This window comes from Nematostella vectensis, chromosome 7 (genome assembly GCF_932526225.1).
Source record: "Nematostella vectensis chromosome 7, jaNemVect1.1, whole genome shotgun sequence".
Taxonomy (NCBI): Eukaryota; Metazoa; Cnidaria; class Anthozoa; order Actiniaria; family Edwardsiidae; genus Nematostella; species Nematostella vectensis.
This window is the reverse complement of record NC_064040.1, coordinates 4,384,674-4,412,516: the sequence shown is the minus strand read 5'-3', so window position 1 is coordinate 4,412,516 and position 27,843 is coordinate 4,384,674. Positions and strand designations below refer to the sequence as shown.

The following is a 27,843-nucleotide window of genomic DNA, read 5'->3' as shown; positions in this document are numbered from 1 at the left end:
TAACCTAAAATTCTGTCAAAGAATAATCGAATGGTACCTCTTACGGTTGGCTAAAGACAACCAAATCGGATTGAAATCAATGTATTCCGGAAATGAAAGAAAATCACACAGAGATTTGTATTTGTTTGTATTTTACAAACAAGAAATGTGTGATATCATAATTTGTCACCCCAAAAAAAAAATACAAAGTGCAAGAAAGCATTACCATCGGCTGATTTGAGAAAGCTATTGCAAGATTCCGATCGAAATTGGTAAATAACATATAACTTTTCAAACTGAAATTTCGAAATTTCTCAAAATACTCTGTCTTCCAATTTTGGATAAAAAACAATAACAAAAGTGTGACTGTCAAAGGGAGAGAAAACAAACAAGGTAGCACCTAGACGGAATTTTGGCACGCGCCTTGGGCGAGCTACCCCAATAATGTGTTAACATAAACATGCGATAAAAAGAGACTTATTTCGAGCCTGCAGCTTAAACAGCAAAATTCCATGAAATGGCCAAGATCACTATTGAGTCAGGAAATACAAGAGATCTATCTACTTGAGGCGAAAGTCTCTAATCCTACAAAACACGAACAAGAGGCGCCATAATGCAGTATGCGCGCAATATACAAACAACGGAAAAGGCACTGAATCGGTAGTTTTGCATTCAAATTTAATGGTCGTGGGGCAAACAACTGAAGACGTGTAAATTAAAGAAAACGTTAAATGGACTTTAGCCTTTCAGCCGATAATATATTTGTTCTAGAGAGGATAATGTTTATAGGAAAAGCAATAACCCGAAATGCAAGGTTCGACGAGGAAATTAACCAAATGCATCGATAGGTGGTCGTTCACTCGAGAGCATCAAGCTAGCGAGAGCAACAATTGCGTCAAGCGGAGGGGGTCAACCTTTGGTTTAGATTAAAGGATTTGAGACAAAACATAAAAACTCTATAAGTGTGTAATACACAGCCAACAGTAATATAAGAAAACGCGCCTTAGGGAGTCACTAATAAATCCCTTGGAAACATCTCAGGATCACCTCTCTAGGGCGAGCAATTTATGGATCAGTCATAACCCTAGAACTATGACACACCCAGGGATCACCTCTCTAAGGCGGGCATATAATTGAATAGTCAGTCATATCCCAAGAACTACGACACATCTAGGGGCCACCTTCCAAAGGAGGTCGTATCATAAAATTGGAACTATGGAATATGTAGGGATCACCTCTCTAAGGCGAACACTTTATGGATCACTCCTAACATACAGAGACATGTAGCCTGTATAAAGATTTCTTAATCCTGTCAAGACGTGATATTTCCTTAGGAATTAAGCGCTTAATAGAGAGACGTGGTGAGGCGTGATCGCTCAAGGGGGTTTATCACATTACGACATCGATCATGCGTAAATACGGGGAATAATACGGATAAGGAGAACGTGGATCACGGTACCTAGTCCAGCGTTTTACTGAGACCTTTCCATGTCTATTCTCCTTTATTACTAGTGATGTAAAGCAATGATAAAATAATGGCAGTCAAACAGTTATTGTAGACATTGAAGCGATGGATGATTCTCAGAAATGAGGGGATTGAATTATATGGACGATTCCTTAGAATATGGCAGAAATTAACAATTTGGTGGGAAATAATTAAAAGCGAAACAGCTCTTGCCTCGGGTGTGGTGACAATCACAAGGTGAAGATCTCTAAAAGCTGGTTCTCACTGGAGGCAAGCACACGCACAATCGCAAGCGTCGCACAAGTGAAAAACAGTCATCACTATAAAGCCATACTTTATTCCATATCACAAACATCTACGCACGCGAATGTATTGATTAGCGTAGTAAAGTGAGGCGGACGTGGGCGCATAAATCACTTCCTGGTTCTCAAATGTGGTTATACTCTGCTGTTGTATATATAATCGTTTTGCATTATTCAGAATGCAATTATTAAACATAGGTAATGCACCACGGACATGCCTTATCAATAACGAAAACTTTCACATCAATGCCTTGCATTCAATGAATTGTCCTCTAATGCCTCCTAACGCAACCATCCACAAGCATAATAAACACACGCCGATTCCCAAGCGCACTCATCCGCCACGACCGCAGGGACTCTAAAATACGAGTACGGCTACGAGTACGGCGACGGTAGAAAACAATAGAATTGATTTGGAAGTTTGAAGGATGCTCGTGAAAATGAACTGTCTGATAGATTTCCAACCGTTCTCCGCCAAAACACTACGTGAAATTTCAAGTTTTACGGTCTGGCGAGTACGTGGAAGGTTGGAGTATAAATTCACCTTTCTATGTTTCCTATTGTAGAAATAAAGTTGAAGTTTAATTTTGGTTTGTTCCTGAATAGTAAGTCTAGGTAATTTCATCGAAACTATTGTGGAATTTGTCGCCAAGCGTTAAAGTGTTGTCTCGGTCACTCCGTCCCTTTTGTCGCATCTTAAAGTCCCTAGCTTTAGACCTCGAGTGCGACGTCCCATCATACCCGTGATCCCCTTCTTCTCGAGTCAACCAGTTGCACAGCCGTCTCCCGTATACTCGCAAAACTCGCACGAGCACGAGCTATCATCAAAGCTTCATCATAGCTCGGGGGTGGGGTCCCAGGGGATTCCCTGTCCGAAAATACCAAAGTGCTATACCTAGGGGGTCCATCGAGGGAGAGACGACACGTAGTCCTAGTACTACCCTCCTGGGGAGAATTTCGCTCCACCACAGTGATGCCCTCGTGCCGACACTCGGGAATACTGAAAGGCGTACTGGAGGAGCATGGGATGTCGTTACTGTTGGAGTAACGGTAGTCATCGCGGTCCATCATGCGATGGTTTGACTCGTGCCGCCGATGCTTGAACCGAAAACACTGGCAGCAGATCCAAGCGAAAAATATCACGGCCACGATACCTGCGATGAGAAGCCCTAAGACCGAGCTGGACTCCTCGATGTTAGAGAAGGGCTCAACGGGGACTTCCTTCTTGTGGTTCACTCTGCTGCGCCATCTCTTCTCGCACGAGCCCGATATACAGGAGAACCCTGCAGCACAGTCACTAGAGCGCTGGCAGCCGGCCATGCACATATTGGTAGAAATCTCACAATACTGACCAGACGGACAGTCCCAGCTATTCTGACAAAAGCCTTTACATGTGGAGCGGCTAACGCAGTAGCCGTTACAACACAAGGCGCGTGCCGTGAGGCACTGGGAGTCTGTGAGGCAATAACACTCGACTAGTTTCTCGCATACGAACTCCAGTATGCACACCAATATGGCAAGGAGCGTCACCCATGCGTCTGGCATAGCGCTCACACGGCTAACACTCGCCGGCGGCGTAATTAAATAAAACGCTTCTCAGAGATCTGAGCAAATTCACAATCAGTGGAACAATGCGATATTTGGAATCACTTGGCGGTATATTCACCCGTGATATAATCAAAGAAGATCCTCGCAATCCATACTGATTTGCAATTGCTATCTTCACCACAACCTGATGGCCAACCTCGGAGAAAAATTCGAGATAAGGTGGCGACGACGAGAGGAAGTATCGCCGAAAAGTTTGTAGAGCAGAAAATCAGTTCAGTTACCGCATAACACTCTGAACGAAACACGACTTGTATCAATAATGCAGAGCGCAGAGGATTTTTCTCATGATTATATTCATAGCACGGACACTCTCCAATAGCGAATCACAGCAAACACTTCCCAATGAAATCACAATCCATTACTGGTAATAGAGACGCGGGATTTTTCCCTGTGAGACGCACAAGGCCAATATGACGCTCTGTTCCATTGGGCGAGCCTCCCTCACGGCAGAACAACCCACTGCCTGAATCACTCGAAAGACTGAATACTAATTGAGTGAATCAAATTTAAGCAGAGTCCACACTTATTTCAATAGCATGCAAAGTAAATAGGGTCGAAAGCCCCGGGTGTAATCACCATCGTATATTTACATTTCGGGAAAAGAGGGTTACAGCAATTGAAAAAAGTCGGATTCGGTAAAGCTTGGATGATTTCCTGAAAGCAGAAAGCACACAAGAATTTGCCTTCTAATCTGCGCGTTTGTCAGCAGTTGTTTTTGTTCTCAAGATTAAAAAGTTAAAAAATACGGAGTAACACCCGTGGAGAGAGTCTATAATTCCGTTGACAAATGTGTCGGGCGAAATAGCTTCGCGCGCTCGCGAATTCACCAACAATAGAAAATTATCAAAAGCGTTGGTGCATTGGGAAAGCTTGGTGCTTAGGCTTAATGAACTTTTGTTGTACTTAACATTCAGCACCTTAATTCACAGTGAATCTCACAGCGGAATTTCCTCTCCCGGGGAGATCCTCGCAAAGAGCAAGTTTTATTAGCGCAGTGGGATCGAATAAGAGCTGATTACGGTTTAGAACGTGAAAATTAAACTAAAACACATTTTATATACTGGGGTGAAATAGCCGTCAATCACATCCGTAAATCACATGATTGTATGGGCGATTTGGAGGAAGAAATGCGAAAAGGTAGTGGAAACACATACAAGGAGAATCAGCGCCATCTTGCCGACTATTCAAACGATAAAATCTAGCTTCTCCTCACACAGGGAACATGCATGTATTATTGAAAAACAATGTAGGTTCTTCTATGAAGGGACAAGATCAAGACACAAAAAGAAGTTTTAGTACTTTTTCCTTTATATATTATCAGCACGCAAGTAAACCAAATTAGGAAACTAGGAAGAAAATAATCATAGATTTAAAATCCCAAGTAAGATAACAGAAGCAAGGATAACGCCAATTGAGAATATAATCAGTTAGGATTTCAGTAATTAGAATGGGTTGGATATGAGTCACGATATACATATGAAAAATATCATCATTTATTCATTCTTTAGAATAGCCTTAAGGCGTGAAGGCCATAAGAATTAGCCGACTTTTTGTCTTCTTTTATATATAGATATAAACCCAACTATATAAAAAATGTTAACGATTGAAATCAAACAAACACAAGGTAAAAAAACAATATAACCCCGAGACAGTCAAGACGGCGACCGATATGCACTTATTATTCTCAGGGCTGAAAATTACACATGCATATGTATACCTCTCTGAGAGATGTTTAACTAAATAGGTCTTTAAACTTAGAAGCCATAATCTTTCAATTAAAATAAGAATATGTCAACAATGTGAAATTATAGGCCCTGACCTAGACATAACCGCTAAATTAGGACAGGTGGCGAAAAAACACAATTCTGTGCGTGCTATGATTTTGGCGCGAGATGAAACAACGCACTTACACCTTCTATAATCGTGAAAAAGACAGGGAATAACCAAAGCGAGAAATAAAATTAATAAAACAATAAAAACAATATATAAATATTTAAATGTTATGTATTAAAATGTTCGAATTATAATAATGCGGTAAGAAACAGAGTTTTCGTTGTTTGAAAAATAAAATACGGAAGGAAATACTACTTCTCACCTAAAACAAAGGTTAAAACAAAGGTTGAGCCACTCCTCCCAACCCCTTACCCCCCCCTTGAAATGGGTTTATCTTTCACCCCTTTAAGTGTGATTTACACTTCCTTCTCAAATCCACCCCTCCCCCTACCTTTAAGTCCTGCGACTACTAATACCGAATTCACACCAGCACTTAAACCAGTTTAAAGGTGGTTTTATTAAACTAGTTTAAATCTCCCAAGAATGGACAGAACCAAGAACAAAACTGAATAGACTGTGCTGTACATGTTACTAAGTGATCATTTAGCTAGTAAGAATTCAACACAAGAAACTTGGCTAGTTATCAGGCAGTTTAATTAACTAAACACGGTTTTTATGTGAATGCAGCATAGGTTGGTTGAGTGTTATTCAAACTCCCTTTAAAATCCACCCCTACCCTACCATTGTGTCCTGCGAAGACTAAGACTGCTGAGTATTAGGTTTAACTCAATCTACCCTCCCCCTACCTTTGAGTCCTGCGAAGACTACGTTTGTTGAGTGTTGCTTGGCGGATGGCGAGGGAGGAACCACACAGGGTAGAAGCCTGTTGAGTACGCACATGCAGATCTCCATGACTCCATACACCACGGACTTGCCAGGGCTAAGATCAGACTCGCCGACAATCGTCCTCTCTCCTGAACCACTGTAAGACAGAACAGGATCGGATAAACAATACATACACATGTTTATCTGTTTACCTGTACGCGTTACCACTGTACGATACAGCAGGATAAACAATACATACACATGTTTGTCTGTTTACCTGTACGCGTTACCACTGTACGATACAGCAGGATAATCGATACATTCACAAGTATTTTATACAAGGTAAAATAACGGGCACTGGTAGGTAGGATCAACAATACTTCTTAGGGCGTCCCTCTCAGAAATACATACAGACGAACATGTGGACAGACAGACGAACATGTGGACAGACAGACGAACATGTGGACAGACAGACGAACATGTGGACAGACAGACGAACATGTGGACAGACAGACGAACATGTGGACAGACAGACGAACATGTGGACAGACAGACGAACATGTGGACAGACAGACGAACATGTGGACAGACAGACGAACATATGGACAGACAGACGAACATGTAGACAGACAGACGAACATGTGGACAGACAGACGAACATGTAGACAGACAGACGAACATGTAGACAGACAGACGAACATGTAGACAGACAGACGAACATGTGGACAGAAAGACGAACATGTGGACAGAAAGACGAACATGTGGACAGACAGACGAACATGTGGACAGACAGACGAACATGTGGACAGACAGACGAACATGTAGACAGAAAGACGAACATGTGGACAGACAGACGAACATGTGGACAGACAGACGAACATGTGGACAGACAGACGAACATGTGGACAGACAGACGAACATGTAGACAGACAGACGAACATGTGGACAGAAAGACGAACATGTGGACAGACAGACGAACATGCGGACAGAAAGACGAACATGCGGACAGAAAGACGAACATGCGGACAGACGGACGAACATGCGGACAGACGGACGAACATGCGGACAGACGGACGAACATGCGGACAGACGGACGAACATGCGGACAGACGGACGAACATGCGGACAGACGGACGAACATGCGGACAGACGGACGAACATGCGGACAGACGGACGAACATGCGGACAGACGGACGAACATGCGGACAGACGGACGAACATGCGGACAGACGGACGAACATGCGGACAGACGGACGAACATGCGGACAGACGGACGAACATGCGGACAGACGGACGAACATGCGGACAGACGGACGAACATGCGGACAGACGGACGAACATGCGGACAGACGGACGAACATGCGGACAGACGGACGAACATGCGGACAGACGGACGAACATGCGGACAGACGGACGAACATGCGGACAGACGGACGAACATGCGGACAGACGGACGAACATGCGGACAGACGGACGAACATGCGGACAGACGGACGAACATGCGGACAGACGGACGAACATGCGGACAGACGGACGAACATGCGGACAGACGGACGAACATGCGGACAGACGGACGAACATGAGACAGACGAACTTATGGACACACAGACGAACATGCGGACAGACAGACGAACATGCGGACAGACAGACGAACATGCGGACAGACAGACGAACATGCGGACAGACAGACGAACATGCGGACAGACAGGCGAACATGTGGACAGACAGACGAACATGTGGACAGACAGACGAACATGTGGACAGACAGACGAACATATGGACAGACGAACATATGGCTAGACAGAAGAACATATGGACAGACAGACGAACATATGGACAGACAGAAAATCAGAGTCACATATGGATCGACAACCTATCCATCCCTAGTAGTAACAAGGGTATATATATAGGAGGCAAAGGATGCGGAAATGAAAATATTCTGGCTTCTGATTGGTTGTAAATGAGGAGGTAAAAATGGCGGCTTCTGATTGGCGGAGCGCGAAAGGGGTTTAAGGAGACGGAAGTGACGTCACCAGACCAATCTTCTTGATATTATCCATGCTAGCCTAGTACTCCACACCCAGCCCCTGGTTCATCTAGAAAGAAAAGCTTGGATAAAAAGGTAGATTCCACCCACCTATTTGCTTCTCGTTGGGTGAGTTGTGCGTCGTGGGTTGCCTTGACGATCTGTCGCACGACATCCATGATGCATTGCTGGATCTCGTGGGAGTCACGTGTCAGGATCAGCCTATGAAGCACGTTTAGCATTTCCACCGACAGCATCTATAACGCAACACGGAGTCACGCAATATCGAGATATGCGGAAATATATCAAATGATCTAAGTGACGTGAGATCGCCAAGAAAAATTGAAAAATATGTCAAATTTAGAGGTAGTATGGGCTAGAAAACGCTTAACATGTCCCAATGTCTGCAAGAATGTGAAGAAGTCAAAAGTGGATGTTTAATTCCGTCACGCAAGCAGAGGGTTCACATAATCTTACCGGTTCATTGGCGATGAGCCCGCGTTGTTGTGGGGCGTCCAGAAGACTGTAGAAAGCGTGTAGACACGAAGACACGGTCGAGTTGGACTGGGCCGCGCGCGGCGAGCACAGGGATTCCATACAGATGCCTATCAGGAGGTGAAGGTGGTCTGCGTTGATCTCGGACGCCGTCTTCGCCGTGGTAACCATGGCACCACCCAATGAGAGATCTTATGGAAATGAACAGATTAGACCCCTAGTCAGCTGGCCAGCCACGCCCTTGTTATGTTTTAATTCAAGTTTGAAAGACAAATTATTTGAAGGTCTTTCAAAATAACTTTCTAAAATCAGAAGTCTTTATTTACCAATTTCATTTGAAAATATCGCAAAGAATCTCCCAAATCAGCCGATGGAAATGGATGCTTTTTCATACTTGATAACAAAATGGCGGCCGTCAGAGACTCTTTAGCAGGTTTCGATGTGGGCTGGTGGTGATAAACAGACCTCTTACCTCTTCCAAATAGACGGGTCTGTACAGGACCCGAAATGATCCCAGGACCCGAAACGATCCCAGGACCCGAAATGATCCCCAAAAGTACCCCAACTGATCCTCGGACCCGAAACGATACCGAGGAGTCCCCGAAATCAACCCCAAGGAATTGCGGTAATGGACAAAGGGAAAGCAGAAGAAATACTTGCAATTCTTGAAGCATAATTAAGGGTTAACAGCGACTCGATTTCTAAACAATGTGACTTAAAAATATTAAATTTCAACACAATACTTCTATTTATTACATTGCCCGGCGTTAAACCCATAAACAGAGTCTAAAACAAATACACAACTTTTAATTGCTACCGAAAGAAATACAGCATGTATAAACATAGCACAGCTTTGCTCAGATCATTAAAACTTTTGACCTTCCATCACACTCTAAACATTTTGCGGTTCCGACACATGACTCTGGCACTATAAATCTCATTTCCGGTAAACATCACCCCTAAAAATTAATATTCATTCGACAACCTAAACATGTATTTCACCACGAAATCCTTGTTCACACGAGCGAATATTTACCGGCACATTTTAGGAAGCCGGTTTGGACGAGAAGATGTAATAACAAAAGCACACTGAGTAATACACTCGAACAACCCTTCTACTACCGATGCAAAATGAGGATGTGGCTTTTGTTGAAAGCAATATTATGTGAGTTTTGAACTTCCTCATGTAGTCGTGCGTACACACCGGCATGATCTCATGATATGATAGGTCTTTCATTCACCGAAAACAAACATGCCAAAAAATAACTTTAAAACATTTCGCTTCCTATAAAAAGCAGAATGTCCTATCTGTAAAGACTTTCTTTTATGGCTTGTTATGTAAAAATGATTTATTCACGCCGGGTTCTTTAAATTACTATCACAAAGAATTGTTAGTTGACCCCAATTTCTGACTCAACCACTGTATTCCCCAGCAGTCGTATATTAAAATCTTAATACTATAGTTTTAGTTCATGTAAATTCCCTTTTAATAACACAAACAAAGCTAAATGTTACATATGTTTTTAAAACTGAAAGCCAATCCTTACACATTCCTTTAGTTGTCCATTACTGTAATTCCTTTGGGTTCATTTCGGGGACTCTTGGGGATCGTTTCGGGTCCCGGGATCAGTTGGATAACTTTTGGGGATCGTTTCGGGTCCTGGGATCATTTCGGGTCCTGTACAGGTCAACTAGACGAGTCCACTCGATTTGAAGAGCGTCAAATATAAAGAACCTACAAGACGTGCCTTAGCGCGGTGGCGGATGGGAAAGGTACTTAATTAACAGACAGGTGTAGGGTGTAGGGTGTATCAAGGGTGGGTAACTACCAAACGTGTCCCATGTAGGGAGTAGCAGGGCTGGGTTCCTAGCAGACGTGTCCCGTGGGGGGGGGGGGGGGGTCAGGGAGGATCAGGGATGGGTGGGTACACACCAGACGTGTCCCGTGGGGAGAGGGGAGTCGTGTAAGGGGTGATATCAGTGATGCATGGGTACTTACCGGACGTGTCCTGTGGGGGGTCATGTAGGGTCATAGCGAAGCCACACGCGTTGAGCCACAGTGCCGTCGCGTGTACAAGGGATGGCCAGCAGTTACGGTAGTGGGGCTTGGCATGGTCCATGGCGTCGGGACTAAAATAACACAATATAATATAATATGATATGATATGATATGATATGATATGATATGATATGATATGATATGATATATGATATGATATATGATATGATATATGATATGATACGATATGATATGATATGATATAATATAATAACAATACAATAACACATGCATTATGCTAAATAACACTATACAGTCCTCGAAAGGCCTCGACAGGCCTTACTGGCTGTGAGAAGTACGCACATGCCAAATAATCATAAAAATTCATAAACACAAGATCATGATACTCAGGCATCAGTCTAATGGAGAAATGCCCTTGAAGATACGCATACAACCAAGACGATAGCAACTACTTTTCAGCCAAAAAAAAAATCAAATCAAACAAGGAAAAACAGCAAAATTGATCCTGTCAACAAATCGCTCTAAATACCCAACAAGGAAAGTTGTCTACCTGTAGAACAAGCCGCCTTGAGGGGGAAGCTGGGGCCCGTACTCAGGAGGGAGGGTGAGAAGGGCGTGGTCCTTCAATGCTCCAAGCCAGTAACGGCTGAGGGACTTGAGCTCAGGCTCCACCAGCTGAAGGAGGCACCCAGGGGGCTCGGCCTGGTCATCATCCTCCGGGGAGGGGTCGGGTGGGGCGTCCTTTTGCTTCATGGCTACTATGTACACCTATAACACGATGGTTTTGTTTAATGCGATTACAATATTATGCAAGTTCTTGTCAATGATTTCGAGCTGCTAAACCGCTTTCTGGACTTCGCCATTAAAACTAACGTTATTACATCATTTTTTTTTTTATTTTTTTTTTCTTGCTGTGAGGTTGTGTGATTGGAAACATTTTCAGTGCTAGCAAATAAATAGAAGATTTCGAATGACGAAAGCCAGGCGTCGATTGGAAATCGTCAGAAAGTGATTGCGGATATTGAAAACCTCAATAACATGGTCAAGACAAAAAAGGTCAATTTTCGTTTTGAAATAATCTTAAACAAGACCTCTGCCTCCCCTTTCCCCCTGAAATATGGCGAGTACCTCTCCCACCCCCATCCCGTTATAAGGAGACGCCGCCTACCTCAGCCCACGCCTTGAGTACCGCTAGCTTCTCCATGGTGGTGGCTGCCTCATTGTACAGCTGAAGGGCGGCCTCTTTGCTCGTGCTGAACTTGGAGAGCTTGGTGACGAGGAGCTGCTGGATGCGTCTGACGTCATTCAGGTCACGTGCAATGCCACTCGCGATCCACGCGCTGCACACCTGGCAAAAAAAGTTTTTGAGAAAGTCTTTTTATCACCAGAGCTTGACAACAAGCAGATATCACTCATGGTATTCTATTCACCTCACATGCCATTGCCGTCACGTCTGAAGGGACATCGGGAGCGAATGCCGGCCGCAACGCCGCACCGACCTGCGAAAACAGTGATGAGCATGAAATCACCCTTGTGTGAGATTAGCCTAAACGTGACATTACTCAAGCATGAAATTATCATTGTGTGACATTAGCCTAAACGTGACATTACTCTAGCATGATGACGTGATATTGCGTGACAGACCTGTGCCTGGAACTGCTCGAGGATCACGTGACCAGGATAGTCGGGGTCTGGCACGGCTGCAAACATGTGGACGATATCCTGAAAATGGAGCACAAGTTCGGGTCAGGTTTAAAGCCGCATTGTCACCAGTACACTTCCGGAGGTCCGACGGAAACCTCAGCCGTTAAAAGACAAAAGAATCTATTAGAATCCGAGATATTTAACATGCCATCCGCTCTAAATTATCAATCACATCCTCGAAGAAACTTGCAATATACACACTGCTTTCAATATTTTGAAATAGTTTTCGCGTTTTCCGTTAAAAATCATCGGAGACAATGGTGACAATGCGGCTTCAACTCGATAACGCCATGTAGATTATGGGGCATACTTCTGCAGTTATCCAAGGCATGATAGTTCTTATTTCGTTTGGGGTGTTATCGTTAGTCTCTCTTATCATTTCGTAACATGTTGTTGTATCGTTTTGTTAAATGTAAGTCTTTCGTTGTATCGTATCGTCTGTGGTATCGCTTTGTATCATGTCGTGTCGTATCGTGTCGTTAATTGTAGGTCTTGCTTGCGTTGCATCGTATCGTCTCTCGCTTCGTATCATGTGTTGTAGCTTTACGTGTCGTATCGTATTGCATCATATTATATCGTATCGCATCGTGCCATATCGTGTCGTTACCTGTAGCGTCTGCAGTCCCTCTAGCTTTAGCTTGTCGCTCTGTGCGGTCGCGGCAATGAATGCCATGCGCACTAGCTCTTGAAGATGCATCACCAGAAAATCTGGAAAATGTCAGATCTTCCATGAGATCTAAGGCGTCATTAACAAGAACGATGAAACACTAGGCATCGGAAAAATAAACATTCGATGTGTAGAACCATTCTCATATTCATAAATAAATTATTGTCCAACATCATCCTCGCCTGTGCCGCTTACCCGTCGTCTCTTACCTTCGCCCGTCTCGTGTCGGAGTTCCCGTGCCAGAGACAAGTCGAAGTGCGCCCTCTCGGACACGCACACGGCGATGATTTTGCGGATGCTCTCGGTGGCGAAGATGCGTGTGGGCCAGCGTGGGCTGACCTTGGGGTGGGTCTCCTCGGGGGCCTCTTGTACCGTCATGCCTCCCTCCTCGTCATCTTCGTCTTTGCCTTCTTCGTCATCCTGGCCTGTCACGCAACATAAAATATGAGTCACACAATATACTGGTAACGTGACAAGTAACACACGTAAGCCTTATTGCCCCCCTCATCCTCATTCCGGCCTTCTTTGTCATTCTGGCCTGTCATGCAACATCAGACTTGAGTCACACACGTAACACGCAACACAAGTGACGTAATACCACTGTATAACAAATACGTCGTAAGTGACACATCTTTAGAAACTGACCTTTATCGGCGGGTGCCCCCTGCGCATCTGGCGCCTTTGCTTTGCTGCCTTTAGCAGCCGCGAGCACATCACGGCACAAGCCGAGCCAGTGTGTCAGGTTAGTCGGGGCTAGCGTCTGCAGCATACTGGTCAGCGTGTACTGGATATCAGAGCGCATGCGAACGTCTGTCTCGTTATCCAATAGAGTGAACAGAGCCCCTGTGGAGTTGTGGGAAGTGTTAGCTGGCGTACAAAACACAACAACGGGAAAATCTTTTGGATATTCATGACATCCATCATACAGTATACAGGATAGATCATTAGATCATTTCATCATTATCATTTATCACATACAATAAACCTTAGAAAACGTACGTAAAGTACCTTTAGACGACCCGGAAGCAGCCGGCAAATATTCTCACCTTCCAGCCCCTTGTCGCCGATAGTGACTCCATAACTAGACATCTGATTACTCCCCTCCTCGCCGGCCGCCATGGCATGCTCGCACACATCCTTGGCCTCTCGCTGGGACAGCTGCCTCAAGCAGCCAACAGACGCCCTGCGGAGCAGGAGATGCGGGCTGGAGAGGTTTAGACATAGCCGCCGTACCACGGTCGCGAGGTTCACGTGACTCGGGGCGAACACGTGCAGCTGCTGAAGACAATTGATGGCTTCTGCCTGGACGAGCGAGTCCTGGTGGTTCTGCATCACTGCGCATGCTACTACGCAGGATAACCGCAGATCACTGATCTTCTCGGAAGTGTCTAGAAAAGAGGGGTCAGAGCACTTGGACCGTTTTAAAGTTACAAGAAAACGGCGACTTGTCATAGTAGTGTGCCAAGACTCGATAAAACTATAAAACATGTGAAACTCATTGCCATTCGAAATTAGCCTTTTCTTCAAGACAATTCCAGATACGTTGTATGAATTAAACAATGCATCTTGTTTATGGCAGGGGTAGGGTGGGGGTATACAAGCCTCACCTTGTAGCTCAGGGCCGATGGAGGTAATCAGGGCAGCGAGAGCCTTCCCCAAACACTGATGCACCTCTGTCATGGCAGGGGGAGCCACCATGACAAGATCAACAACTTGCTCCAAGGTTGGCTCTACGTAGCCACGGAACATGGGACCACCACAATCAGCGATCAGCGCTAAGGCGTGGAGCGCCCACACCTAGGAGGTAGGACCACCACAATCAGCGATGAGTGCTAAGGCGTTGAGCGCCCATCCCTACAGCAGGCAGGTACCATGAATCCATATATCAGTGCCGGGACGTGGATTGCCCATCCCCACAGCAGGAAAGTACCTTGACCCTGCTGTTGTTGTCTTTGGCATCGGTAAGGGCGTTTGCTTACCTGAACTATTGTAGACGAGCTGTCCTGGGACAGAGCAAGGAGAATGCTGACGCTAGTGTTGAGGTGGTGACCAGACCCCATTCCGCCAACATAACGATGCAGGCAACCCAACGCCACTGAGTAGCCTGTGCGGGATAGCGCATCACGTGATGACTTGAGCTGGTCGAAGATCTTCTGAGCTATGCTGGTGGTGAAGGCTGGGTTACCTACGACTTGCGCAATCCGCCCCAAGGCTTCACCAGCGGCGCAGCGCACGATGGGATCGGTGTTGGTTACGGCGGCCATGACGAGACTGGTGGCTGTGGTGCGGACATCATCTCCACCAAGTCCGACCTGCAAGACGAGGGTCACGGATTTGGTGGTGGTGCAGGACTGACGGAACCTCGCTATCAAGGACAACTTGTTATTACGGACAGAAGAACGATCCCTTAAGAGATACAGCAAATTTTTGCCTTACGGACACCTCGTTATTATGGACACAAGGCCAATTATCATTATTCTTTATGTCATTATCTTTTTATAATTTTCATTGACCCACCTTAGCTTCTGCTAGACACTTGAGAGCACACAGGAATGCCGTCAGTATGTTGGTCTGGATAGCTTGCTGCCTGTTGGCCTTGGCCTGTTTGATGCACTCGATGAAGTGTGCGAGGAGTTGACTGCGGTGCTTGTGCGCTACAGTTGGGAACACAAAGCCAAACAGGCGGATGGAGGAGTCGATAACAGCCACACCCAGAGGTAATGGGCCAGGGGCGTCTTCACCTTGAGGGCAGCGCTCATATACACAACAGGGGTCATGCTCTAGCGCGCCAGACCCAGAGGCGCTATTCGGCTGAAGCTATGAAAGAGAATGTTATGCTTGTTAATGTTATGCACTCACTCCTCCACGGACTTGTGATCGGTCTCCTGCAGCCAAGGCCCCAGTAAGATGATGCCATACTTACTTGCTCCTCCACGGACTTGTGATCGGTCTCCTGCAGCCAAGACCCCAGTAAGATGATGCCATACTTACTTGCTTCTCCACGGACTTGTGATCGGTCTCCTGCAGCCAAAACCCCAGTAAGATGATGCCATACTTACTTGCTCCTCCACGGACTTGTGATCGGTCTCCTGCAGCCAAGACCCCAGTAAGATGGTGCCATACTTACTTGCTTCTCCACGGACTTGTGATCGGTCTTCTGCAGCCAAGACCCCAGTAAGATGGTGTCATACTTACTTGCTCCTTCACGGACTTGTGATCGGTCTCCTGCAGCCAATATCCCAGTAAGATGGTGCCATACTAACTTGCTCCTCCACGGACTTGTGATTGGTCTCCTGCAGCCAAGACCCCAGTAAGATGATGCCATACTTACTTGCTCCTCCACGGACTTGTGATTGGTCTCCTGCAGCCAAGACCCCAGTAAGATGATGCCATACTTACTTGCTCCTCCACGGACTTGTGATCGGTCTCCTGCAGCCAAGACCCCAGTAAGATGGTGTCATCCTTATGGCACACAGTCCTCAAAAGAGAGGTGGTGGTGAGAGAGGGATTTTCTGCTAGCGTGAACTCTGCTACAAGCTCTCGTAGAAGGCTGTGGAAGCTACCTGGACATATACAGTATACAGAAGGCAAAGGTTACAAGATAATAAAGAAATTCTCGTGCCGTAAGAAAATAATTGAAATTGCATGTATTCCCCTATTTGAAAGAGCGGTACAAATATCACAAATTATCCCTTGACGGTCGTTTAGGCGATCCTAGTGTGATTGAAACCATGTGATATGCAGACAAAAATTCAGGTACCCTCCTTTTTGCAAGCCTTCTCCATCTACGCCTGTTGTAAGTTTAGGTATAATAAATTTTCCCGCCATTGAAGTAACAGTTTAAAGATGTGGATCTTAACATATTATGGTGTCTGCTCCAAATGCGCCTTTACCGATTTCAAGGCAAACATACTTTCATAGCTCTTTGGAGGAAGCAGGGCAAATGTTGAGCTCATCCGTAGTCTGAGCATCGCTACACTGGCCTTGAGGTGGTTACCATGCTGCTTGATAATCTGTGAAAGACTAAACAACAACAGCAACAACATTAGTTAAGACAGTGAGACAATGTACATAAGAAAAAAAAGCTAGTTGGCCAACATCTGATTACTTATCACTAAGGTAAACCTTCATGTGTTTGACTCTTATTAAATGGAGGTAATCAGCGCGGTAAGAGCTTGGGGGAGCCACCGTGACATGATCCGAAACGTGCTCCTAGTATGGCTTTATTTAACCATGGAACATGGGACCACTATAATCAACAATCAGAGCTAGGACGTGCAGTACCAATGCCTAGAACATCTGCTTACTTATCACTGAAGGTAAATGTGCATGGGTCCGAGTTTAGTTAAATAATTATGTCAAGATTGAGCCAGGTACAGCGTGAACTTTACCTGGTCATCATGGCCAGACAGGCCTCAAGTGGAACCAGCAGCTTTCTGACCAGATCAGGTGTTACCATGCTAGGGCAGTGCTGCAGGAAGCTTGACATTGCTGAGAAAAAAGACAAGTTCAGGAACACCATCCAAACAGTTCATAGTGAGAGAGAAAACACCTGACAACCCTATCAAAACAACCCATGGCTGAGAAGAGACAACAAATGTGTAGACCACACCACCCAAAAACAAGTCCAAACAACACATGGCTGAGGTGAGACAACAAATATGTAGACAACACCACCCAAAAAACAAGTCCAAACAACACATGGCTGAGGCGAGACAACAAATATGTAGACAACACCACCTAAAAACAAGTCCAAACAACCCATGGCTGAGGTGAGACAACAAATATGTAAACAACACCACCCAAAAACAAGTCCAAACAACCCATGGCTGAGATGAGACAACAAATATGTAGACAACACCACCTAAAAACAAGTCCAAACAACACATGGCTGAGATGAGACAACAAATATGTAGACCACACCACCCAAAAACAAGTCCAAACAACACATGGCTGAGGTGAGACAACAAATATGTAGACAACACCACCCAAAAAACAAGTCCAAACAACACATGGCTGAGGCGAGACAACAAATATGTAGACAACACCACCTAAAAACAAGTCCAAACAACCCATGGCTGAGGTGAGACAACAAATATGTAAACAACACCACCCAAAAACAAGTCCAAACAACCCATGGCTGAGATGAGACAACAAATATGTAGACAACACCACCTAAAAACAAGTCCAAACAACACATGGCTGAGATGAGACAACAAATATGTAAACAACACCACCCAAAAACAAGTCCAAACAACCCATGGCTGAGGTGAGACAACAAATATGTAAACAACACCACCCAAAAACAAGTCCAAACAACACATGGCTGAGATGAGACAACAAATATGTAGACAACACCACCCAAAAACAAGTCCAAACAACCCATGGCTGAGAAGAGACAAAAAATATGTAGACAACACATGGCTGAACAAGAAAACACAAATCCAGACAAAACCATCCAAAAAAACACAGGTTAGACAACACAAGCCAAACAACACATGACTCAGACTTACAGCAGAGAGCTCCTGCCCGGTTCTCTAATGTCACATGCCAGGTGAAAGCATCCCCTCTTGTCTTCTCTTGCTCAAACTCTTTGTTGCTAGCTGGAAAAGCACTTGCCCACAGAGAGAGAATACGTGGCAAATGCTGCTTTACAACAGAAGGCCCTGCAAGCGTTCAATTGGGTTTCTCTGAATAATGCATTATATGGGTGTAGAGCGTGAGTTATAAATGGCACACTGTACTGCTACGTAGTTTGAATCGATGAGAAAAGTGTTTACGTTTAATGATCTTTTGGTTATTGGCAAATATCAGACACTGAAAATTAACCTCTTTATGGTTGTTCAATGTCCAGCAGCAACAAGCTAGTTAACTAGATTTTGTGAAACAGGACCAATATTTCAAATAGTCATCGAAATAGTCAGTTGATCTAAAGGCCTGTCTGGGCTAGAACCCTGTTACTCTGTTTAAGAAGATGTAAAGCTTGTACCAATTAACTACAGTATGAGCCACTAACTAAAAATACTTGAAGACTTAAAGGATACAAGAACATTGTCTAAAATATTCTTGTTATCATAGAACTTAATGCAAGCTAGTCAACTCAAACAGCATCAAGAACAGCATGTGCTGACAAATTGCTAAAAAAACGGTGTTGATGTCTATAACAGCGAAGCTAGAGCAGCATTTCCCTATTTTCACATTCTATACACACCGTCATGGACATCAACTGTTGTTTTGGCATATTTGTGCAAGTCCCCCTTCTTAATTTGGTTCACCTTGGCTCCCTTTAAGCTCTCATTTAATAATAACCACAGTAGTCAGTACGCACCAAGGGTCATCAATGCTCCCAACAGTACCCATCCTGCCTTGGCTTTGTGCAGTGCCATCTTGTTGTTATGTGTTGCGGTTTTCAGAAGTTCCTCCACCACAGAGAAAACAAGCTGTAAAAAGATGCAGCAAAATGTAGTTGTTGTTAGGCAACTGAGTCATTACGCTACTGTCCACTAGGCAACCTTCCTAAGTCATTAGACAACCAGTTGCCAAATAACCTATGATGGTTGTCTAATAATCTAAGACAGTTGCATTACTCCAATCATAGATACAGTCAAGTAAAGAGAAAGCACATAGACAAAACAAACTGATGTATTTTCCACAGAAGCAGTTCAATTGTGTTTGTGTGTGTATTTATATCTGTGCTGTATTCACCTTTAAAATCTGTTGGGGATAGTTTACTAACTTACAGGAAGTAACCTGGACTAGGAAAAATTTCAAAGTTGAGGTCTACAATATAACGTACCCTTCCTTTAGCATGGGGGATACCCAGTGGACACTCATGCACGCCGCCAATCAGAGCAGCCAGGGAATGGGCATAACCCCCTACGGCCTCGCCTGATGCCTTCAGGGCATTAATGCGATCCACACATCTATCCACCATGGCTGTCAGCTGGGAGGGGACAGCGACAGTGACGCACCTCAAACACCAAGCTGCAGCCAACTGAGCTGCCGGCGCAGGATGCAACAACACCGACAACACATGATCTAGGATACTCTCGGTGACTAGAGGCAATGCTGACGTACTCAAGCCCTGTATCAAGCATCCAAGCTCTTGTAATGCACATATCAAGACATGTTGGGTGCTAATAACATCCTCCATGCCTTGCACACTAGTACTGCTACTGCTTGGTACATTGCCATCGGTATAACTATTGATGATGCTATTTACAATGTTCATATTCTTGGTGAGAAGACTGCAGATTTGCTTGGCTGCTTCAATCTGAGCTGTGTCATCAAGGAGTCTTCCTAAGACAGCTCGGAGGATGAAGGAGACACAGCGCCTCGAGTAGACTGCTTCGACATGGGTGTTGGTGGCCTTAGGGCTTGAGAGTAGTTCCAAGACATGTGTCAGGATCAGGACAATGTTCTTTCGAACCCAGGTACCCCCCATCTCGTTAAAGAATATGACATAACTCTATAGAAAGAACAGAAATATGAGTTTAATTAACAGTGGGACCTGGGTTTATGGGGGAGAACAAAAATGAGGTTCATAAGATCCAATTCCAGTGGTTAGATGGCATTTTTGTTCAGTAAATCAAAAGGCTTCTGCTAAAGGTCAACTGTACCTGAGTAACACCAACTCTAACTTCTCGTGCTGCAGTTGTCTTCAGTAACTCGCCTCCACTGCCTTTAAGAAATCCAATTCCCCCACGCAGAAATCCACCCGACATGAAACCCATGACCTCTTCCAGGCTTGCAGGTTTTCGGTTCTTGCCAACGCCCTGTTGCTGTGGCTGCTGAGTAGCTGCCATTAAGGCACCTAGTAGTTGTGATATGGAGATCCTGACGTCATAATTTGAGCCTTCCAGCGCCTTGAAGCAGCTGGACGTCATGGACTCTAACTCACTCATGTACAGGAATGATGCATGCTTGATAAGACCAAGGGCACACTGGAGAAGACCAAACAAGGTCAAGTTTTGTCACAATGTAATTCTAATACAGTAAATGTTTATAACTTACCCATCATAACCATTTGGACCATAAAAATCCTCTATTGTCATGCTTAACATTATCATCATCATTGTCATTATTGTTTGTTTTCATCGTTATCATCATCATCATCATCAACATCATCATTGTCATCATCTCCATTTTTATCATTGCCATCATCACTATCAATTACCAGGGGTTTAATTTAGGCCCAGCAGCTGGGGGAACCGTCAGCTACTATTTTCACATCGCCGGCTACTTTCTTAAAAAAGTGTATTAATGTTATATTTGAGGTCATAACTTCCACCCCCTACTTATCAATTTCCACTGCCTACTCTGAAACTTAATGAAACCCCTGGATTACCATCACAACCAATATCACCACAACCATCACTATAACCACCACCATGCAATAAAATGCACCATACTGATCACCATTGCCATCCAGACCAACACCAGCATCCATTGTCATCAACAGTAATCATTACAATGACAATCTGCAATCACTTTAACCCATATCATCATCACCATCAAAGGAAGCCTTATATAACCCCAATAAACAGTTGGTATTTGCAGCTTGTGTATCAAAGTAAATATGATCAAGACAAGCCAGTGCACCATTTTTCCCTTTGAATCTTGTTGTTTCCAAAAAGTCAAGTGAAACATTAAGATTCCACATGAAACAAAATGGGTGTTTCCAAAAGTTTTCCTGCTGTTGACAGTATCACAAGATAAAATCAGAACAAAGTTGTAATCAGTACCTTTGCGGCAGCACAGCGGACAGGCATAGCCCTATCCACCATGGCATTACGGACTGCTTTATATACATCTTTATGGATGGAGGCACCCATCTGTCCCACACCATCCATGATCCGTTGAAGACACAGCATGATTTCGCATCTCCCTTGAGACTGAGCCAGGTTACAACATACAAACAAACAAGTTACTTTGAGGCACCCTTTACTAACAATTATGATTGTTCCACTGAAAATTCAAGTCTTTTGGCTTTTTGCAAAGAACAGTATAACCAAGAATTCAATAAGGTGAAATGCACTTATCCACAGTAAAATGACTATTGTTATTGGCTTAATAAATGCTGCAAAACTTATCTAATTTTCATGTCCCTTTGATGGGAGCCACTCAAGATTAAAAAAGTGCTTTTTTACAATTTGCAAGGGTAATTTTCCCCCAGAACGGTAACAAACCAAGCTTTTAATGACAAAATGTTTTGGCATGTGGTACTGTCAGCTTTTGTTATTTCGTTCTAGAGTACAGTCCCTTATTCTGCGCTTATGCACATTTTTGCTTTTAGTTAAGCCTCTTTTTAGGTGAAGGTGCTTATTTGATGGAGACACTTATTTAAGCAATAACAGTAACTTACCTCTGCATTCTTCATGGCCTTAATTAAAGTCTGAACCATGTCCTGGCTAGATCCGCCAGCCTGTAAACAACAATTCAAGGATTGTCAATCACATGATATATAAATCTAGATTCAACAAAACAGAGATGAACATCAAACACTCTATTCTTCTATTGGGACATAAAGTCTGTGATACATAACAACAAAATTATGTAAATCACTATGGCCCTAAGATGCATTTAGTACAATTTCCTTGGCAACAGAATAATAAGCAATTATCAACTTACCATCTGTTTTTATGTGTGATATATAAAACCGGAAATTAGCTATGTAGCCTAAAGCAGCAAAGGAACTCATGAAACAGTGAAATTTGGTCATTCTTAATTTACCATTCTTCCAAGCTTTTCAAATACAGCCCCAATACAAGAAACAGCAGCACTAAACCAAGACAACAAAAAAAATCATGTTAAATTCTTTTGGCATAAGGGCAGTAATCAGATATAGCATAATATATGGCATGGCAGTAGAGTACAAAAATGCATCAAAATAATGAAGTGCTCCCACTTACAGTTTTAATGGCAAATACCCTTGCGATTCATCCTTCATTTTTATTACATCACTGCACTTGTTAACGGTCTCAAATACTGCAAATGTGTCCCCGATACTGTACATTGCCGCAAAGCATCTAGCAAGAAGCTCCCTGGTGGGTGGGCCAAGGCTCTCGTCTAGCTGCTTGCTCAGCTGTTCTGTTAGCTTCTTTTGGCAAGCCTTCACTTGTGGCTAGAAAATAAAAAATCATGATTATACTGAACCTAGATTTTGGGCCTTACACAGCCATGACATTCTTCAGAACGAGAGTGTGAACATTGAAGGTGCAAAGGGGTGCAAGTGCACCCCTTATGAATGCAATATTAATTTATGCTTGATTAAAGAGTGTATAGCTTCATATGAATTGCCTAAATGATAAGCGCACAAAAGGGTAAAGAGTACTGTAAATGATCTAATAAACGCCACCTATCTAAAGAACACCTCCTCTCTAATGAATGCCCCCCATTACATTACAAGTTTGTATTGAACGTCCCTCTCTAATAAAGGCCTCCTTCTATTCAATGCCTCACCCCCACACTCCTTCGTCATAGGAATTCCAGTAATATAAACCAAATCAATTACCTTCTTGCTTAATCTGAGTTTGGCTTCTACAGGGTGAGACTTGCTCAATGTCAAGAAACCCTTGCTACACAGGCTATATTTTAAAGCCGCATTGTCACCAGTTTACTTCCGGTCGATTACGTAACAATATCCGATGATTTTTAACAGAAAACACAAAAAAATATTTCAAAATAATGAAAGCAGTGTGTCTGTTGGAAGTTTCTTTGAGGATGTGATTGATAATTTAGAGCAGATGGCCTGTTAAATATCTCGGATTTTAATAGATTCTTTTGTCTTTTAACGGTTGAGGTTTCCGTTGGACCTCCGGAACTAAAGTGGTGACAATGCGGCTTTACATGATCCTGGCTGAGATTAGAACCCCACTGCACCCGGGTTTGTTATATTGGTTATGGTTTATAAAGAACACCCCTCTCTAATTAACACCTCCTATCTATCGAACGCCCCCCCCCCCCCCCCCCTCAAAACATCGAAATTTAATAAACGCCCCGGGCGTTTATGAGATCATTTAAGTGCTTATGATTCATAGAGTGTCTCTTCTTTATTCGATTTCAACAAACCGTATACAAGAACTGCAAGTCTCGAAAACAGAGAATAAATAGTTACCAAATAAAGTAAAGAGTTCCCAAATAAAAGAAATAACTTAACTTTTGGACTCACCCGCGTCGCAGTTGTCAGATTGATTTCTAAATTTCGCAGCCATTCGTAAATGAAGATCTCCTTCTTGTTCTTTGGCGTTTTGGCAAACACTGCTTCATCGTACAGAAACACAGGCTCAGAAGCCTCCATGATGTTTAAAGGTCAATCCTAGGGGAAGTATTCGTAAAATCGTTGCTTCATTTTTATGTCATCGCGAACTCGTAATCCGCCATCTTGGACTTTCCACGTAGCCATCGCGGGCTCATTGCAAGTGCTCGTGAGATGTCCGTTTTTCATTCGGGTTTCGGTCGTGTGTACGGAAATACTCAAGCTTTGTTTATGGGGGGGGGGATGAAATGGGCAGTCAAGTAGAACGACCGGAGAGTGTAGCAACAAAGTATTTTGTTTGTATTTTTGTAGTAACAACCTGTGTTGAATGGCCGCATAATTGCCTCGATGAAGAACATATCACACGAGAGAGCTTCTATATTAGACACCTGAGCAACAAAAACAAGATTTTACTTGTGCAGAGTTTGCGAAACTCTACAACAATGTCAGATGCAAATCAAAATGGAGTAGTAGAGAACGGAGAAGAAGGTGTCGCGAGGGATAAAACCACGCACGATTTTGTTACCGGCTTAAAAGAGAGAGAAGAACTGAAGCAACAGCTACATACAAAAGACAGAGAAGTGAATACCCTTAAAGGACAAAACTACGACCTCATGAAGAAAATAGATGACTTAGAAAAACAGGTAAACTTGACTTGCGAAGTGTGATGGAATCTTCGGAAGTTCAATAGAAATTTGCAAGAATTTACGAACCCAGTAATTAAATGATGAATCATGTTATTCATTTTATTGAATAATAACCCTCGGTAGTTCCTGCAAAAGAAGATCTTTTAATTTGGTTGAAATGTCGTGAACCTTTTGGATTTCCTGTATAGTTCATAACCTTAATAAACTGTTTGCGTTTTACGTTTGTTGACGATCTACAACAGTGATGGCACATTGTTTTCTTTGAAAACTTTTCAAGGTTTTAATATAAAAAAGCTTACTGTTTTCATCCTTTACTCTTCACAGATAGCTGAACTAAACAAGGTATGTAAAACAATTCAAAGAGACACCTGAGAAAATAGGAGTACTGTAGAGTTAAACACTCACAGATAGACACTCAGAGACTTGCACATGATTGATTACATATAAGACAGGACACATGGCAGACTGGCAAGACACTGGTCTTTACAGACACACACAACAGACAGGCAGGACACTGGGCAGACACACACATGGCAGACATGCAAGACACTACTTGATAAACAGACTTACATCATAGACAGCACATGTACTGAACAGACATGCACGCATGACAGACATGCAGGCCACTACTCAATAGGCAGACGCACATGATAGACAGACAAGAGACTAGGCAGACATACACACCTGCACACAAGACAGACCTACACACAAGACAGACCTACAGGGCACTGTCTGTCACTTGATAGGCAGGTACACATGATAGACAGACAAGAGAATAGGCAGAGATAACCATTTTGCAGAAAGACAGGACCCTGGAAAAACAGATACACACACAAGATAGACAGGCAGGACACTTATTGATAGACAGACACACAAACAAGACAGACAGACAATCCTGTCATTGCCCAAGGCTGTAGCATTTAATCTTCACCCCGTCCCATTTTTTATGTGCAGGATGGGAGTAAAAAGCGAAAACAGTCACATTTTAGTAAACCTAAAAGACCAGCAAGGAGAAAAAAACCTGAGGAAAAAGTAAGTGAGCCAGGAAAATCTACTCATGATGGATACAAGGAAGGCAGCGACCCATTTGAAGACCCTGAGAAACTATACGCTGTAAGTTACTTTGAATATACTGCCTGTTTACAGTTTGCAAATAATCCTTGTGCTAATTTGATCATTTTCATGATTTCTCATAGGAGATAGCTGCAAAATACCCAGACATGCCCTTGTCCCAAGTATTAACAGCAGAGAAGAGATTTGTAGAGGCCGACATAAACAGAGATGGGGTAATTATTCTTTTCCATTAAGAAAACTTACTTGAGGGGATCTAGGGGTGTACCCCACAGCACTCCCCCAGCACTTCTATTTTCAGATATTTTTGTATAAAGATTTATAAGCAAATCCATAATTCAAAAAAATCTTCTTTCTGGAAATCCTTTGCTTTAACCCCCCCCCCCCCCCCCTCCCCCCTAATGGGAACTCCTGGATCGGCCCCTGCCTTTACTTCATCGATGCTTAGGAAACAGGTTCAGTTCTGTGTGGTTAGGGTGTGTGAGTTTTAGTGAAAGGGGATCTTCATAGACGTTTAAGGAACAGGTTCAGTTTTGTGTGGTTAGGGTGTGTGAGTTTTAGCGAAAGGGGATCTTCATAGACGCTTAAGGAACAGGTTCAGTTTTGTGTGGTTAGGGTTTGTGAGTTTTAGTGAAAGGGGATCTTCTTAGTAGTAGAAATCACCCATCTCTTTTTGTCTTTTCAGACTATAGATCCAGAAGAGCTAGAGAAGCTTTTAGACAGCAGTTCGGCTGCTGGAGGGACAGCACTATTCACACGACAACAGATCAAGGAGATCATGAAACAAGTTGATCTCGACAACACCAATTCCATCGACTTTATGGAGTGCCTTGGGGTAAGTCCTTGACAGCACTAATTCTATAAGACTGACACCCCCTCAGACCATCCCACAGGCTTTGAGAATCTAGGAGAAAAGTGAGAAGAATTTGGTCTTTGGTGAAATTTCATTGTGAATTAAAAGGGGCTTGGCAGGGGGAGGGACCAGGGGGCCAGGCCTTAATGTATGAGACATTACTTAAAATACAAGAGAAAATGTCTTATAGGTTAGTTTTGTGGGGCCCCTCCTGTAAAAAATCCTGGTTATGCCCCTAATTAATCATCTTGGATAGAAGGGGCAGGGGCCTTTTTCTGTGACACTACTGAATAACAGTCATACCATTTTCTTTTGCCATTATTATTTGCTGATTTTGTTTCTTTCTGTCTTTGCAGCTACTAGACCTATTACGTCAAAACCGAAAGACAGGACTTCCCCCGACCATGCAGCAAAATGTAAAAAGTGCTGTTTGTAACATACAATAGTGTAAATCCCGTGTTAAACGGTTTCAGCAGCATTCTATTTCATTGAATTGTAATGTTGGGTCCGTTTGCGTTTTTGTTTGTTTTTGCCAGCAAGAGAAAAACAAACAAAAAGCAAAGGAACAGAGAGGCGACACGAATACGTGAACTGCTAAAAAGAAACGTGAGAGAAAGCTATTCTAGCAGGCTATCGAGAATCCATGTGTCCTAACTTGCAGTGCTTCATGGGTAATGTATAAATGACTGTTTCCTGGTAACGTGGTTGTTTGCCAAATAAACATGAATGCTATAACATTTCAAACCTGGGCGCTTTTTTGCTTGAATGTGACTGTGAGTTACGAAACATGGATTTTCTAAGTACAACCTTATTTGATGTAGGTGTATACTAGACTAGATAACTTTCAAAGACAATATTTTTTATTTTGTAAGAAAAGAAAAATTATAAATGCCACTGTTTGAGCGAACACAAAGGATGGTGGTCTTCAAAGCATATTCACCCCTCGTTGGATCGTAGACGGTTTCGGGTAAGAGGGTCTAACAGCGGACGTCGTTGCATCCATGGTACAAAATTATTGATAAAAATGTATAGAAATATGCGTTTAGGAACAAAATAAATAAAGTTTTTAAAAAGCTAGCGTTTAAGGATTTGTGTGTTGTATCCCTCAGATACGCTATAACAGATATATTCCTTTGTGCGCGCTTTGAGCG

At 43.4% G+C, this 27,843-nt stretch overlaps 2 protein-coding genes across 2 annotated transcripts in view; one reads left to right on the top strand and one right to left on the bottom strand.

The window, feature by feature from the left end:
* LOC116616643 (HEAT repeat-containing protein 5B) overlaps positions 1–24,287 on the bottom strand; it is a 28,711-nt gene extending 4,424 nt beyond the window's left edge. Inside the window, exons 1-27 of the mRNA XM_048729739.1 lie at positions 24,035–24,287; positions 22,776–22,987; positions 22,597–22,645; positions 22,229–22,288; positions 21,609–21,758; positions 20,484–20,807; positions 19,661–20,332; positions 19,193–19,304; positions 18,378–18,530; positions 17,256–17,355; positions 16,778–16,887; positions 16,264–16,427; positions 15,382–15,681; positions 14,844–15,176; positions 14,472–14,661; positions 13,911–14,252; positions 13,510–13,707; positions 13,074–13,289; positions 12,805–12,905; positions 12,138–12,215; positions 11,924–11,992; positions 11,662–11,841; positions 11,044–11,261; positions 10,473–10,603; positions 8,456–8,664; positions 8,090–8,235; positions 5,934–6,109 (exon numbers count right to left, since the gene is read on the bottom strand). Coding sequence (XP_048585696.1) covers positions 5,934–6,109; positions 8,090–8,235; positions 8,456–8,664; positions 10,473–10,603; positions 11,044–11,261; positions 11,662–11,841; positions 11,924–11,992; positions 12,138–12,215; positions 12,805–12,905; positions 13,074–13,289; positions 13,510–13,707; positions 13,911–14,252; positions 14,472–14,661; positions 14,844–15,176; positions 15,382–15,681; positions 16,264–16,427; positions 16,778–16,887; positions 17,256–17,355; positions 18,378–18,530; positions 19,193–19,304; positions 19,661–20,332; positions 20,484–20,807; positions 21,609–21,758; positions 22,229–22,288; positions 22,597–22,645; positions 22,776–22,987; positions 24,035–24,163 — 5,122 coding nt within the window. The 5' untranslated portion in view covers positions 24,164–24,287. The remainder of the gene's footprint in view (positions 1–5,933; positions 6,110–8,089; positions 8,236–8,455; positions 8,665–10,472; positions 10,604–11,043; positions 11,262–11,661; positions 11,842–11,923; positions 11,993–12,137; positions 12,216–12,804; positions 12,906–13,073; positions 13,290–13,509; positions 13,708–13,910; positions 14,253–14,471; positions 14,662–14,843; positions 15,177–15,381; positions 15,682–16,263; positions 16,428–16,777; positions 16,888–17,255; positions 17,356–18,377; positions 18,531–19,192; positions 19,305–19,660; positions 20,333–20,483; positions 20,808–21,608; positions 21,759–22,228; positions 22,289–22,596; positions 22,646–22,775; positions 22,988–24,034) is intronic.
* Positions 24,288–24,360: 73 nt separating this feature from the next.
* LOC5509732 lies at positions 24,361–27,769 on the top strand. Its single transcript, XM_032378648.2, has 6 exons — positions 24,361–24,765; positions 25,093–25,110; positions 25,723–25,881; positions 25,965–26,054; positions 26,525–26,674; positions 27,049–27,769. Exons 1-6 carry the CDS (start codon positions 24,370–24,372, stop codon positions 27,136–27,138), a joined length of 903 nt encoding a protein of 300 aa, XP_032234539.2. The 5' UTR covers positions 24,361–24,369; the 3' UTR covers positions 27,139–27,769.
* Positions 27,770–27,843: the final 74 nt, after the last annotated feature.